The sequence below is a fragment of the Kogia breviceps genome, chromosome 8, assembly GCF_026419965.1.
Source record: "Kogia breviceps isolate mKogBre1 chromosome 8, mKogBre1 haplotype 1, whole genome shotgun sequence".
Lineage (NCBI taxonomy): Eukaryota > Metazoa > Chordata > Mammalia > Artiodactyla > Physeteridae > Kogia > Kogia breviceps.
The window spans coordinates 10,777,385-10,793,594 of NC_081317.1; the positions used below are offsets into that span (position 1 = coordinate 10,777,385).

A 16,210-nucleotide genomic window follows, 5' to 3' on the forward strand; every position below is an offset into this window, starting at 1 on the left:
TTGAACTACTAATACTAATGCTGATAAACTAAAATCAGAAACTCTCAGAGGGTTTAGAAAATGGAGGCTAATTTCACTGTTTTATTTTATTTTATTTTTTGAATGGGGCTATTTAAAAATAAATGCTTAGATACTTGAGTGGCATTGCTAAATAGTGAATGGCATCTGTTTAATCATTTAAAACATTTAACTGGAATCCCAGTCTCATTTGAATTTCCAAGCAAAACAACACAAATTAACTGTATCCAGATGTGTGGAAATCATTCTGCTGTAATCTGAGCAAAAAGTAAGTTAGAAAGCATGCTTTTGTGGGTGGAGAGTTAAGAAAATAGAGCTGCTTCCATGCTTACTTGCTAATGTTACTTTCAAGCATTTGGCTTTGTAATTTAAGAGGCAGCACATGGAACAGAAGCAGTGTTGGACACTTTAAATTTAGGATGATTGGGGCTCACATTCCCAGATTTGCTAATCACTAGCTGTGTGATCTGGGCAAGTTCCTTATCTCCAAGATTCAGTCTTCCCTCCTGTGAAATGGAACTTCACTTACCTGCCATGTCTGAGGAGCAGACAAAACTCACGTGACTGTGCTTTGAAATTTCATGAAACACCACGTGGACTGTGTCTGTTGTGGTCTGTTTAGTAATTTGTTTGCCACATAGTATACTTCTGGATAAGTGAGATCTGGCTTGGTGCTGATATGCTCAAAGGACTTCATTGTTAAGATGATTTTATCTCTTTTTGAAAAATTTTGGTGCCTGTCCTAAGGAAGCCCTCCTAAGGACTGTGGTAGAGAGACATGGTATGTTTATTTGTGATGATTGACTGCTGTTGTTCCTTGGAACTGTTGACGCATGCGTGGGTTGACCTTCAGGCCCCTGTGTACAGATTTCAGGACTAAGCTGCCCGCTGCTGCTGTTACACAGCAAGACTGTGACAGCTGGCAAGGTCTTGGTCTTTTGGCTTTTTTTTTTTTTAATCCCTTAACAAAGTTGAATTCTTATTTTCTCCAAATGTATATCTTAAAAAATTGTAAGTAATGCATTGTCTTTGAAAAAAAATAAGAAAACACAAGTAAACAAAAGAATATAGCACCACCCAGAAATAAGCATAATTTTAAAAAATTTTCTTCCAGATGTGTGTAATATGTATTATATAAAGATATCTGTTAATTTTGCTTGGGAACATGTTTTTTCCTCAGTAAATATTGTATCATGGACATTGCCAAAAAATATTATGTTTAATCACCATGTATATAGTATTTGTTTATTTTCTCTATCTCCTGATTGTTGGTGTTGGACCTTTACATTTATCTCCAGTTTTTGTTACTGTTGCTATTGTTATTTTTGCTTTTTTCTAATCTAAACAGTGATCATAATATTATTTGGGTACTTATCCATTTATTTCTTTAGAATATGTTTCTAGCAGGATTGCGGGTTTGGTGGGTATGTATAACTTTATGCTTTCTGATTGATGTTTCTAAATTGTGTGTTAGAAAAGTTCTATCCATTTGTGCTTCTACAGGAATGTTAGATTGCCCTTTTTACTACATCTTTGTCAGCACTGGGTATTATTCTTTTTAATTTTTGCTAATCTAAAAGCCAAAAAATGGCTATTTGGTTTCAATTTATATTTCTTTGATTGCTAGGGAACTTGAACAATGTCTCTGAATGTGTATAGGCCTCTGCTTTTTTTCTTTTCTGTAAACTGCTGTGTCCTTTTCTCTGTTGGTGTATTGATGTTATTTATCTGTGAGCTCTTTTTACTTATTAATGCCCTGTGTGTTGCACATATTTCTCTGAGTTTCAGAGCTTATATTTTACATTGTTTACAGGTGTTAGTCTTTTTTTTTTTTTTAAGCCAGTCGCCTATTATTAATAAGACAGATACTGCATTTTAAAAGCATGGCTGGAGATGTGACCCTTGTGGTGTTTATGCCTGAGCCCTCTTCTCCTGGAGGTCTGCAGTGTGGGCGCCCCGTGGAGTCATCTTGAAGGTCTGCGGGTGAGTCAGGCCCTGGCAGTCAGAGATGGGGAGCAAGACCGTGCTTTCTGGGACTCACAGGGGCATCTGTTGAATTCTTTTAATAAGCATCAAACCTGGACAGCTGGGGTAAGGCGGTGCCCACCCAGGTGGCTGCAGTGGATCAGAGTGTGCAGAGCAGTTTCTGTCCCCTGTGGATGAAAGAAGGCTGAGTTGCATACCCTTCCCCCTATCCCTGTCTCTCCCCACAGCCTGTGTGCTGGGAGGTTTGGAAGTTGGTGGTTGAGCAGGTGGGTGTGTGTGGATGGCGTGGGCGAGCTTGAGGAAGGACGGTGGGTGCAGAGGCAAGTCAGTGGGTAACTAGGTAGCTGTCACAGTGTCGTGCACACCCTCTCTCTAAATGCTGGTCACTGAATTGTACCTCATATTTCTGTTTTGAAGAGCTTTGTTCTGGAAGCAACGCTGGCTTCCAGTAACTGTGGGTGGGCTGAAAAAGGCAGACTTGGCGGAGGTTGCTAAGGAGCAGCTACCTGGAAACTACTGATGAGACAGAGCTTTGGTAGAAAAATGCAGAAATCCAAGGAGGGAGTTTCATTCCTGTGATATCACAGAGTTCAGACCAGACTGGGACGTATAATAGGACATGGTTTTGTGGGTTTAAAGCCTTCTTTTCTTTTGAAAATTGACTTGCTTTACGTTTGAGTTTGTCTTATATTCATCCCGGTATGGTAAATTAGGTAATACATGTTCTTTTACACTTTGTCAAGGCATTTATTGCTGTCGTCACTCCTTCAGGGCCAGCTCCGTTTCCCCAGCTCCTCCATTTGAACAGTTGTACTCAAATTAGCCCTAATGTAGTTAATGTTGCTACATTAACCTAATGTAGCAAATTCTATTTAGTGCTCACTGTGTGCCAGAGACTGCTAGGTATGGCGGATGCAGCTGTGAAGGGATGGACAGTTGGCAGAGATGAGAGTGATAATCTCTCATGGGGGTGTGGTGGTCAAGGAAAGCTTCTAGGAGGAAGTCATCTCGCAGTTGGGGTGGATGGGTGCCTCGGAGTTCTGTGGACTGTCAAGGCGGCAGAGGGTATAGCGCATGCCAAGGTGGGATAGGCTTGAAATGGTCTGGGCAGTTAGTGTGGTAGAGTGTCAAGTCTGTGTGTACATTGGGGAGGAGGAGAGGCTGAGCGAGCCAGAGACCTGCTCATGGAAGGTCACGCATGTCTGCTCTGAACAGGTTTGTGGCCTGTAGAACTTTCTGTTTGAGTGACATAGGGTCACACCTGAGACAGGAATCCTGCCCTGTGCTTGTTAGTCCTGTAATCCTAGACAAGAAGCTTTGTTACTTTACTGGGTTGCTGTGAGGATGACCAAATGACAACATATGATGTGTGGCCCACAGTGGGTGCTCAAACAATGCTCCTGTTCTTCCCTCTTGGCTTCCTCCTCTCTGCTATAAGAGAAATTGAGGGCAGGTCTATACCCCTTACTCTTAGAGCTCATCCTGCATTTGTGGAAAGCATATTCCCTCTGACACCTGTTTCCTTCACCTGGCACGCCCACTGTCTAAAGCAGAGGCCCCTATACCCCATACATTGTCCCCTGGCTTTTCTGTTTGTTTATTTCAGTGGGAAACCAGGCCGTTCTGACTGATTGTCTAAGGTGGCCTTGTTTTTGGAATAAAAAATCAGGGTAAATCCTTCAGAGGATTTTTGCCTTGGTTTTGGATATGAGAGTGCCAGGTTAATAGGCTGATGCTGAAATCATGGAATGTCTGTGGACATTATTATGGTTTATGGGGAAAATGGGATATAATATTTAAACATTTTGTGAGTCAAATGGCTGCTGTATTACTATGGAATTTGATGATTTATTATATATAGTTGTAAGTGGCATTGAAATAAAATCTGGGAAACTTGAATTGAAATTATTTAAAAAGACCCATCTCATTGAGTTTACCATCTTTTTTCTTTTTAATGGCAAACTCCTTGTTCCTTCCCCCGGTTGCATTGCCTTGAAATTATGTGAGGATTTGCATGTTGTTCTCTTGCCATTTTGGGCGTTTGCAGTCATATTTGAAATTCTGTCTTCTCTTTTCTAAACAGCAGACACACATTCAGAGTTTCCTAGAAACCTGTTGACAAAGTCAATTGCACTCCGTTTCCTAGCACTTCTGTGTACTTCTGAAAAGGGGGCGCCAAAGTCCTCCTTTCCTAAAAATGCTAGGAGCAGGAGCTAATTTGCAAGTGATTTAGAAATTGTTTTTAATGTTGAATTTCCCCTTCTTTTCAAGTTTATTTGGAGTCCGCTTATCTTTGATCTCAGGGGAAGCAGAATCAGGCAGTTTAGCAAGCTCCTGTTTTCGTGAAAACTTCTCAACTCTGTGCACGTGCATATGTGCACCTGCGTGTATGTGTGTAAGTTGGTGTGTGTGTTTTGGGGGTGTGTGATGTAAATGGGGAAGCAGAAATACAGTGTAATAGGGATCCCTGTGTCCTTTCTGTGTTTACCTCTCCTACACCTTCCACTCTAAAAAAAAAATCACTGTGATGAGAAGCATCACTACATTGATAGACACTTTTTGTTCTAAGAATTTAGATTTAGCACGTACTTCCACTTACGGAAATTTTTTCTGCAGTGTTGTTTCTCATGAAAAAAAGCTTTTGATAAAGGAAGAATTATTATATTAGGAGGGAAATATTTTTCATTTCTTAAAGTATTAGGTGAAGCTAAGTAGGAGGAAATATATGTGCCCAGGAAAAATTAGAGTAAAATTAATTTACCGTGAAACTGCCGAAGAAAGGATGGCCCAGGAGAAAATACAGGCTAGTAGTCTTTAGGGAAAGATGTCTTTAAGGTAAGTTGTGTTTCCCCTTTTACAGTAATTGATTACAGTTTTCCACAAAATTGTTAGCTCTTAGGTAAATAACCGTCCTTCCCCTGTCCTTTTCTAATGTGTATTTCTGGCCTCTGGTGCGTTTACCCTTGGGCTCTTTGCAGAGATATTCTTGGACCAGGTTGCAAAAGAAGTATTTTTTTCCCTGAGGTTTCCTTATTTGCAATTTTCTTGTTTCTTCGTGACAGTTGTCCTTTGTTTTCCATACAAAACCAGCTCGTTTTTTACTATGAAGTCTGAGACTGGTTCTCAGCAATGCCTTAAAACAGGTTATTTTCCCCCCTTGATCCCTGAAACTCAGAGTAAATGTGTGAGTCACAAAACATCGGTGAACTTTGACTCTATTTCCAGATTTTCCAGGACACATAAACTATGAAATTTCAAGGTTTGATTTTGGTGAATTTGTGTATATATATGTCTAGTTTTATTTGGGTGCACTAGTTTTATATCTGTTTAATTTCTGTTTCCTTTCTAAAGGGCTTTTAATATCTCTTTAGGTTCCTTGTTTTTTTTTGTGTGTGTGTGTGTGGAGAAAAAATTGTGAGAGGGGAAAATGGGGTTGCCTTTTGCTCCCAAAGCTTAAATGAATAGTCATTGCCTGTAATGCCGTCTATGCTCGTAGCTTCCCACTGCTTTAGATGTGATGTATCCGGTGCTGTGAAGGTAATGATCCTCAACCACAGCAATATTCCCTAACAGGAGTATCTGTCATATTCATTGGGATTACCATGTTCATTGATTTGTGTCTGTAAATCTGCTGTTTCTACCCTTTAAATTTGATCTATAATTGGACCTCCTTAAATGGTTCAGATAAGGTAGTCTGTATTTTCTCAATGCAGCGATGCTGTCAGCTTCTCCTTTTTCATTATACATTCAGCAGACTTGATAAAATCAGCAGGACACCTCATTTGAAACTGTTTAATCGCTGCTTTTTCCTTTGCTAAACCATTGAGGTGGTCAAGCGATGTACACAAATCATTTTAAATAGAAAATATGGTTTTCTCTGTGACCCAGCTAAATAGATAGTGTTATGCAAAACAAGTTAAAAAGTAATAAATGCCAAAAAAATCTTCTAATTGGAGTAAAAAATTGTGGGCAACTCTGTCCTCTCTCCAAAAGTAGAGTATCCTAAAATATTGCCAGGACCCTGTAAAGACAAGATGATGGTTTTCTGAAGATTCTCTGGTTTCTGAACAAAGCAAGTTTAAAATTTCATAGTGCTGAGCTGCCTTTTATATCCATTCAAAGGGAGCCCATACTTATTTGTAATGCCTTTACATCCTACTTTTGTAGGGAGAAATTTGCTGTCTGTTAATATCTATGCAGCATAACCTTTCAGCCATTTGCTATTGTGATAATAAATTTTTGTTTCTTTGTCATTTTGTCTACTCAGCTGTTACTCCTCAAAGTATGAACTAAAAATAATAGCTCCAAATAAATGCCACATAATAAAGTGTTTTACAGTTGTAGCTGGAATAACCTGGTGGCCGTAGTTCACAGTCCTATTACCATTGCTGGTGCTGTAGTTTCTTCCCCGTGTGTCAAGGTGACTCTACCAGGGCCAGCTCATTAAAACAATCTATTCTTTCTAACTGGCTTGGTATTTAGCGCTATACCCAGCAGCCTGCCAAGGCACAGCTTTGGAGCACAAGAGTCACAGCACAGGATATATGAAATTATGTGGCATTCACTTTTTGAACAAATACAAATTATCCATAACCTCATTTTCATGCTTCAGGATTTTATTGTGAATAATTTACAGTTACTCCTGTCAATAGTAGAAGTAGGGCCAGTTGCAGGTTTACCCGAGATAGTGGTAAGTGTGACTCCAGGCTTTTGAAGAGCAGTGTTTACCTGGTTTTTGTGGCCCTATAGTATTAATATTTACACTGTACTTGAATGTGACATTGGGAGTGTTTTGCCATTTTTGCTGCCCCGAGGTAAACTTGAGATGGAGAAGCTGGGAGTTGGTAAATATGCTAAAAATGCATCTTTTTTTCTACAGGTTCTGGCTCCTTAGCAGCAATGGCCGTGTTTGAAGATAAATTTAGGCCAGATATGGAGGTAAGTTCCTACGGTTTTATTCTCTTTCACATTATCTTTCTAGTTGTATGTTGGACATTTACAAATTGATTGTTGATTCCTCCAAAGTTTGGACAGCACTGCTGTTAGTTGGAATGCTCTTTGGCACAGGTACTATGTTTGCTGAAAAGACTGGTTACTTGGGAAAGCTTCATTTTGGAGTGGCCTTGCTATGCCCTCCCTCAGGCTTGAGGAGCCTGCACTGTTCAGCTTTTTGCTCTGGCCTTTGGGCTGTCTGGGAATCTTCTTGGCTGTAAATGCTGCTGCAATGTAGCATGTTTTCTTATGCGTTATCACAATATCTCAAAATGACAGGTTTTTTGTTTTTTCACTAAGAATAGAGAAACTATGTATGTCTTTGCATGTCACACAGGCCTGGCTGGGAAATGCGGGCAGTTTGAAAATCCCTATGGGTTGTTCTGCATTTGGCAGAAGATGGGGACAATACCATGTGTGCAGTGGCCTATTACCAGAGCATGATGTATCTGGTGTCTCACATATATTTATAAGAGATTCTTTTATTATATTTTCTTTGGAAGTGGGGAGGGTGGTATCTTCTGAATGACATTCCACCTGTGTCTGCTTTAATGATAGATGTACCTCCAATTAAGCAACCCCCTAGACCCCAAAATCTCCAAGAACAAGCCACAGGTCTTTCATTGTCACTTTGGAAGTAGTCTTCAGTATACTTGGATACTTTATGGTACCATGTTATTCCTCCACTGTTCTTTATCCTTGCTGCTGAACCAGCTTGTAGGCACATTACGTCCTGAAGGCAGCCCTCATCATCTGCGCTTGTTTTTTTGATAGATGTTAATTTTTTCATGGGTAGTATCAACTTGTTTTCAACAGTTATTAGGCTGTTTATGAGTGGTTTACCCTATTCCTTAATATGTAGGTTTCTGCTCTTCCTGCTTTTGCAGTAGTGTTTTGTGTAGATACCAGGGAGTGTTTCTGGGAATTACTTTTTGACAATGCTTTATGCCTAATCATCTTTGGAAAAGATTGCATGTTTAAAAATTTTTGTTCTTCTCTAGCTCATTGTCATTAGAGCATCAAGTGTCATTGGAGCTCTGAAGCTCTCTGATCTTCAGGTTTGGGCCAAGTGCCAGGAGAGCAGAGAATGTAGGGTCGTGGATGCTGCTCAGCCACGATGGGGGTCTCCTGCCAGAAGCCACTACACCCTTGGTATTTTGAGGATAGCACATGTACGGGACTTGGTCACTGAGGGGTAGTTTTCTCCCCTTTCTTGAATTATCTGCAAGAATTAAAACGTGTGACTAAAGATAGAATTTAGCTAGGTGTTTTGTACTAGAAACAATAGTCTTGCTCCAATTAAAAATAGTAAACAGGTCCAAGTATCAACTGTAAATGAGATTAGAATTCTGTTCTCATTTCTCAATGTGAACATTTATTCCCATATCAGCATTATTTTCTGTTTGGGGTTCTTAAGTACAGAGGAAAAATAAGTTATACTAGGTCACTTAAAAAGAAAAATTAAAAACGATCTCCCAGTTTTCAAACTAAAGGAGAGGAATTCCTAATGCTCCACAAATCCATTAGAACTAATGCAGGTATAGAGAGAAAGACTCTGATGATTTTCATTTAGAAAATCACCTCAGTAACGTCAGGCCCTCCTTTAAACCACATTAATCTTTTCAAATTTTCTTGAAAGCTGTGTCTGTTTCCAATTGATTGGGACTTCCATATGTTAAAGAAAAATGAGAATTGCATAAAAAGTTGAAAGCATGAGGTATATTAAAAGTGATTTTAACACTCTGCTAAAGTAATTTTATATTATTTATTTAGAGTTTGGATTTGAAATGATTCAGAGGCCATAAATTTGATATTGCTGATTTAGGGAAGCAAAGGGAAATGTGAATCATCCCTTCAATAAAATTTCTGATATTATCAATCTGAAGAGTTGTGTTCCTTAGATCAATTTTATCTATAATTCAGACCACTTATTGTTTTGTATTAGCTGTGAGACCTTGAAACACGTTGACTAAATTCCCATTTCAGATTGTTAATTAAATTTACAATTTCAGGTGAGTGGTTTTTATTCACTGAACTCATTGACACCTGACACAGACTGACAATCAACAAAAGTCACTTTATTAAGGAGAAGGTAGTACTTGCTAGTTTAAAAGTAAATAGGGGGCTTCCCTGGTGGCGCAGTGGTTGAGGGTCTGTCTGCCAATGCAGGGGACACGGGTTCGGGCCCTGGTCTGGGAAGATCCCACATGCCGCGGAGCAAGTGGGCCCGCGAGCCACAATTACTGAGCCTGCGCGTCTGGAGCCTGTGCTCCGCAACAAGAGAGGCCAGGATAGTGAGAGGCCCGCGCACCGCGATGAAGAGTGGACCCCACTAGCCGCAACTAGAGAAAGCCCTCGCACAGAGATGAAGACCCAGCACAGCCATAAATAAGTAAATGAAATGAATTTAAAAAAAAATGGAATGCTGACTTTAAAAAATAAAAATAAAAGTAAATAGAAGGCAAAGGTAATACTTTAAAAAATCTAAAGGGATATTAATAGATACTAAAATTATTGTGAAGACCAAGCAACGAACTGCTGGCCACCCTGCTTTCTTCTGGTGAAGATTAAGTGATGTGGTTTCAGTGGAAGGCCAAGACTGCTTAGGAAAGTTGAGAGAACCCTGTTTTAGTGACTTTGCTGTGAAAGAGAATTCGGCCAGGGTGTCATTTCTGGCTCTGCATTTGCATAGAACTCATGGAAACGTTTGGTTTCATATTTCCAAACTTTTTATTTTTCTTCTTTCCAGGGAGGCTTTCTGTCTTTCTGTGGCAAGAAGCCCTCCATAACTTTTCTTTCTTGCCTATTTTGAGACTGAAGCGTTGGATGACTAAGTCTGCTTATTTCCCTTCAGTAGGGGAAAGGATTCTGGACGCGTCTCAAACAAACCCAGGAGAGCATTTCTGCCTCTCAGGTCTTGCATGGATTGCCAGGATAGTAACTGCTGCTCACTTCATAGAGAATTGCATTGGGAGGGGAAGTTTCAGGCTATCATAATTACAAATCGTTTGCCAAACAGTGATTTTTAGGCCAGACTCATGAAACAAACTCTTGGCTTTATGGTTAAAACAAACAAATTAGGAAAAGCCCATAGTCTTTTTTTTTTTTTTTTTTTTTTTTTAAACTACAAACCTGTGCCTTGGACAGTGCTGGGCCTAGACTGTAGTATTCATGGGATGAAAATCCCTGCCTCCTTAAAAACCTTTAATGTTTTCTCATTGTCTTCGGCTGCACAGTCTGGTACGGTAACCACCAGCCACATGTAGCTGTTGAGCACTTGAGTGTAGCTAGTCTGAATTGAGAGGTGCTGCAAGTAGAAAACATCCCGAATTTCAGAGACTGGGTACAAAAAATTTAAAAACATATCTCATTAGTAATACAGTTACATGTTGAAACAATACTATTTTAAGTATATTGGGTTAAATAAAAATATTATTAAATTTTTTTCACCTATTATTACTTTTTTATACGTGGCTACTAGAGAATTTAAAACTACATATGTGGTTCACATAATATTTCTATTGGACGGGGCTAGTCTTGAACTTGTCATTTGCACACTACATTTAAGGATTCTGCCATGTCTGGATGCCACCTCTACTGTTACTTTTCTTGAAGACTTTCTTTTACATCAGCTCACTGTTTTATAAATTGAGTTATCATTTACATAAAATGCACAGATCTGAAGTGTATAGTGCGATAGAGTTTGGCATTTGAAATTACCCAAGTAACTGTCAATCAGATCAAGACAGAACATTTCTTTCACTGCAGAAGTTCTCCTTTCCAGTCAGTTTCCTTTCCTCTCTTCCTTCCCTACAGCCGCTCCAGTTCACCTGTTTAATTTAAATTTATTTTTAAAATACAGTTTGTATCTATGAAATCCTGGGTTTGATGTGCTGGTTGTTTTTCCCCCCAAGACATGAAAATGAGTGCATACTATTAATATAAATAAAAAATGTATTCATGTATCACCATCATGTAAGCCCAGGGGTATGAATATTAAACTTTAGGAAACATAGGTCTGCATTCCTGCTCCACTTCCACCCTTCTCGCCTGCTTGCTGTTCTTTGAATACAGCGTGTACTTGCTTTTGCTGTAGAATCCTGCTCGCTGCCGGTGCCTGCTAGCAGTGCTCTCACCTGCTTCCTCATTTATTTGTGTTCCTGTACTGCATTGTACACACCTGTCCCATTGTTTTATGGCTGTTTTCAGGGGCATCTCCGCTACTTGCCGAGAGAGGGGAGACCCTTGAGGGCAGGGACCATGAAATCATCTCTCTTCTTCAGCTCCTGATGTTCAGTACCTGTTTGTAGACTTGACAGGATAACCCGGGGAGCTAAAGCAAAATCTGAGTCATCAAAAACCACCTGGGAAATGGAGGGGACTTTCTCTTCTTCCCATCTGGAAAGTGCTGAACTTTTTTTTTTGAGATAACAGAAGAAGATAACTAGTACATTTCTCAAATAATACACAGTATTGGGCCAGAGTCAACAAAGCAAACACCCCATTGAGTACACGGCCAAAATGAAGATGGGCCAAAGGGCAGATGCTCATTGGGAAATTACAGGCCAAAAAGCAGAACAGTGAAACCTAGCTGGGATTCATAAATGCCTAAGATGGGCTTCTGCCTTTTGAAGTAATCTGAACCGGTGATTTGCTTCAGGTAAAAGCTCTGACTCAGGGTTTCAGAGAAACTGCCGGCTAACTGTGTGAGTTTAAGTCCCATTAAAAATCTTTTAAAATTCTCATCCAGTTGTGGCCCAAACACTGCCTCTCCTAGTCTTGGGATGCTCATTTTCTTGTTTTTCTCCTTCCTGTTAGCCTGGAAGTCCTCTGAGGGCAGGAACTGTGCTTATTCGTTTCTATTTCCTCACACCTAAAACGGTGCGTAGTAGGTAGTCAGCCAGTATTTGTTGAATGAGTGGATAAAAAGGTGTCAGAAGCAACCTTTCTTAGTTGGTCCCAGATTTACCTTCCTTTGAAACAGTTTGATAACTTCACCCTTAGTGTTCATAGTACTCAGATTGATAAAAATGAAGGTATTAAAAAATTGTATTACTGCTGATAAATCTCATGCTTTGTTTTTATCAGCAAAGGTGCTTATTTGGACACTGTACCCTATGTATTAGCAGAATAGTGGATTTTGAAATGTGTGAGTTGACCTAATGACAAGGGGTCAGTTGTATTAGAGGGGTTTTTTGGTGATGATGAATTGTGTGGAGCCATTCCCCTAGAATTTTTTTTTTTTCCTATTGTTAAGGCTGGCATAAGAACTAAGCCCCTTATCCTGGTTATTATCCACAGGCTAGCTGAACAGGAAATTAGTGATGAACACGCTGTGGCCTTCTGAGTCCATTTTCCAGCTAAGTGTGAGGAATTTGGCCATTGTACCTGGAAATATGGTGTTCGCTTCGTGCGAGCATGTATCTTGAAAATTGCTGAAATAAAAACTTTTATTTTAGGGTGGGGAGGGTTAAGGAAATGAATCTGATAGCTTAGGTTAGTTTTCCTTCCGTCCTGTTTCTTTGTAAGAAGGAATGTTTCCGTTTGGCCCAATGAGAAATTTAAACTCTTGAAGATTATAATTCATAAAAATGGGTAGAAGATTAACATTTAGTCTGTCAAGATCAGTACTGTCCCCTCTTTGCACTAATTGTCAGAAAGCTTGCGAGGGCTGCTGAAGGGTAGCGGTGTGCGGCAGGACCCTCACATCACAGGGAGATGATTCAAAGGCAAACTGTCCTGCACCCTCTGGTATCAACTTGCAAATTAGCATCTGGAATCTAATTAAACAAGCTTAATGAAAGTAGCAGCTGAATACTGCTGGAAAAGACAATCAGCTTTTTTCCCCTCTCTGATACATATTCTGTACTATTGAAGTTGGTCAACAAACACATCATGTGAGCACAGTTAAAAAAATTAGCATTTATTTGAAGAATAGAAACTGTTTTTCATTCTGTTAGGCATTTGGCATGCTTTGGCGTCCCATGAGAGCCATGCCACAGCAGATAGTGCACAATATTTATAAATCCATGACAGGCAATAATAGCAACTTGAAAAATTCTTTTGCTAGAATCTCAAGTTGAGAGCTGCCAAAAGCTGAGAGGATCAGATCTGCAGTGGCAGCTGCTGTGCCCTACAGTTAGAATTCTAGACTTTGAAGATGCTCAACTTAAAGAAATGAAGACTGCAGGCTTAGCCAATTTTTGCAGGTTTCTAGAGCTCTGGCTCTCTGCCTTTTGAAGATGAGTTGCTGAAGCTTCTACCACTGCCTGAGGCGTGCTAACACCAGCAGGATCTTTTTTCCCCCCAGTCTTAGTGTGTCTTCAGTTTTAAGTAGCACATGCTTAGTCAGTGCCAACTGTGATGGTCCTTTTTCTGGTCACAATACTGAGGGATGAGCTCTTACCCTATACCCGTTAGAGAGAAGCTGCAAAGATAGATGGTGACGTATACAAGTGCCACTTCAGCCGTCTGATTTATGGAGTCATATTTCATCACTTGGCAAGTGCTGGCCTCTAGAGAAGCCCTTATTGCTAAAGATGTGAGCAGCTATCGCCCTAAAGGCTTGTGTTTACCTCACAAACGTGATGCCAAACACGTAGCTACGGAGGAAACAGAATTAATCTGTCATTGCAGGCGGCTATAGATCCACTTTACATAATGAAAGAGTTGATACCAGTATGGTGTTCTATAGCAAAGTTTAGAAGTGACTGTAGTTTTTTGTTTGTTTAAGTCTAATAGTAGACACTGAAGTTTCAGATTTATTTGTGCCATGCAGATGGACAATGGTGAAAGAGATCTGCATTATTTTGATTTAAAAAAAAGGATCTATTCAGTTTGGCACAGACTGGTCCAAGGGGAAGCATAGAGCATGAGATCAGTGTGGTCAGATGGAAAAGGGCACAGGAGCTTAGGAGCTAGAGGATTGGGCTGTGAGTGTGTTTCCACTGTACGCACGGCACGACTGTGGGCAAGCCATGGCCCGGCACTGTTCATCCAGAAGACGGGGATCCAGACACCTGCCTGTGGGTTGCTGTCAGGATTAGGTGTGGCCTGTAAAGCACTTCATATGATGGCTCACGCAAAATTGGCTCTAAAATACGGCAGCTGCCTCTATTTTTTAGTAATTCAGTAGTAGGATACAAACATCGCATAGCAACGACTAACATGATTATTTGTACTTGTGTCAGGTTTGATGATATAGATAGATATGATTCTTTTTAAAAAAAAATTTTATATTTTATTTATTTATTTTTGGCTGCGTTGGGTCTTCGTTGCTGCACGCGGGCTTTCTCTAGTTGCGGTGAGCAGGGGCTACGCTTCGTTGCGGTGCGCGGCCTTCTCATTGTGGTGGCTTCTCCTGTTGCGGAGCACGGGCTCTAGGTTCGTGGGCTCAGTAGTTGTGGCTCGTGGGCTCTAGAGCACAGGCTCAGTAGTTGTGGCACACAGGCTTAGTTGCTCTGCGGCATGTGGGATCTTCCTGGACCAGGGCTCGAACCCATGTCCCCTGCATTGGCAGGAGGATTCTTAACCATTGCGCCACCAGGGAAGTCCTAGGTATGATTCTTCTTTCTTATCTGAAAGCTTAAAATCGGAGACAGGCCTAGCTAGTGGTCATGACAGTAGAAGAAGCCTGTTTAACACATAGCACAGGCTATGGAAATATTTGCCTTTTTGCTATGGGGAGAAGGTATTGAAAACACAGCAATCATAATAGCTGATGCTTTTTAACGCTTATGCTGTGCCAAGCTCTTTTCTAACAGCTTTGTCTGCATCATCTCACTTACTTTTCAACAATCGTGTGGGGTCTGTACTTTGTTATCCCTGTTTTGTTGAGAAGAAAAATAAGGTGTAGGGAGGTCGCATATCTCCCCCGAGGTCACACAGCCGGGCAGCGATGGAATCATGGTTTGAACCCTCGTCAGTCTGGCCCTCCGATGTGATCGATCACCCTGCTCTTCTGCCTCTTTGCTAGGCCTGTAGTTCTTTGACAACAGAGTGGGGAAGACATCTTATTCCAGGTGAGCAGAGGTGTGGGCTGCTTGGGCTATTCCTTTTCTCTGACGAGGTCTTGTGAAGATGGCACAAAGCCAGACGAATGTCAGAGGAGGTGTATAAACCTCTTTGGTGAGCTCAGTGACTGGAAGGAACGCAGGGATGGAAAGATGCAAAGTTAGAAATACAGAGACATTGGGAAATATAAGTAAGTCATTTGGCTATGGAAGGTTTTTTTCTTCTTCTCTTTGAATTCATCAGAATTTATTTTCATCTTTTAATTGTCCTCCCCCGCAAATATCCTGAGGTTGTTTTTTCCCCTCAGAGTTTTCAAATATTTACAGGGGAGCTGTTTTTCTCTATATAGCTAATGTTCAGATGGCATAGCCTTCTTCAAATTTAGTAATGAGACCAATAAGCCTTTAAATATTGGTGAATGGCATTTGTCCATTTGAGGCAAATCATGAATAACTTGAACCAAAAATAAATAAATAAGCAAGACTATCATATTTGAATAATGAGGTGTTCTTTTTACCCCAACTGCCAAAACTTTTTAATCTTCGTCAACAATTGTTCTGTCCTCCGTCTTATTTAGGTTGCATCTGTGCGACTCAGCTCAGGAGCCCTGACAAGCGGCATATGAATTCTGTATTCATTAGTGATCTTGATCCAAATGCCTCTGTCCCTGCCACGGGGGCTCAGGTGTGGAAGCTGCTGGCTAATCCCACCAGCTGACATTCAGAGGTTTAATGACTCCATAGGAAGGTGACCACTCGCTGGGAGGTTTGCTGGCGGAACCCACACAGCAGACAATGGAGATCAAGGAAGATGATCAGTGTTTAGCCGAGCACCTTCCTGTGTGACTTGAACCCTGCTAGCATCAAACAGAGTTTTAAGTAAATGTAAAATTAAAAACAAAACAAAACAAAAAACTTGCCCTCGATAGCTATCATAAACAATGATTTTCCTGTCTGTATTGATATTGATGGTGTTTAAGACTGTTTTTCCTGTAGCAGTTTAATAGGTGTCAGCTTGATAAGCTGAACTTGACTCACTTTTCCAGATTTTTAGATTTTAAGGTTATATTTGTCTGGTACTACATCTGTTTAGGTATCTTGTATATCTGGGAAAAAATATATATACTTAAAGCCAAAATTAATTATTATGAAATGTTCCTAAGAATCTATGCTGACATTTTTGTTTGTGATCTCTAGCTTTA

The 16,210-nt window shown here is 40.3% G+C and overlaps 1 protein-coding gene across 1 annotated transcript in view; it reads left to right on the forward strand.

Annotated features, from left to right (window-relative positions):
• Positions 1-16,210, forward strand: part of PSMB7 (proteasome 20S subunit beta 7) — a 75,780-nt gene that overhangs the window by 40,100 nt on the left and 19,470 nt on the right. The window contains exon 11 of the mRNA XM_059073160.2: positions 6,884-6,942. Within this exon, the coding sequence (XP_058929143.1) occupies positions 6,884-6,942 (59 nt within the window). The remainder of the gene's footprint in view (positions 1-6,883; positions 6,943-16,210) is intronic.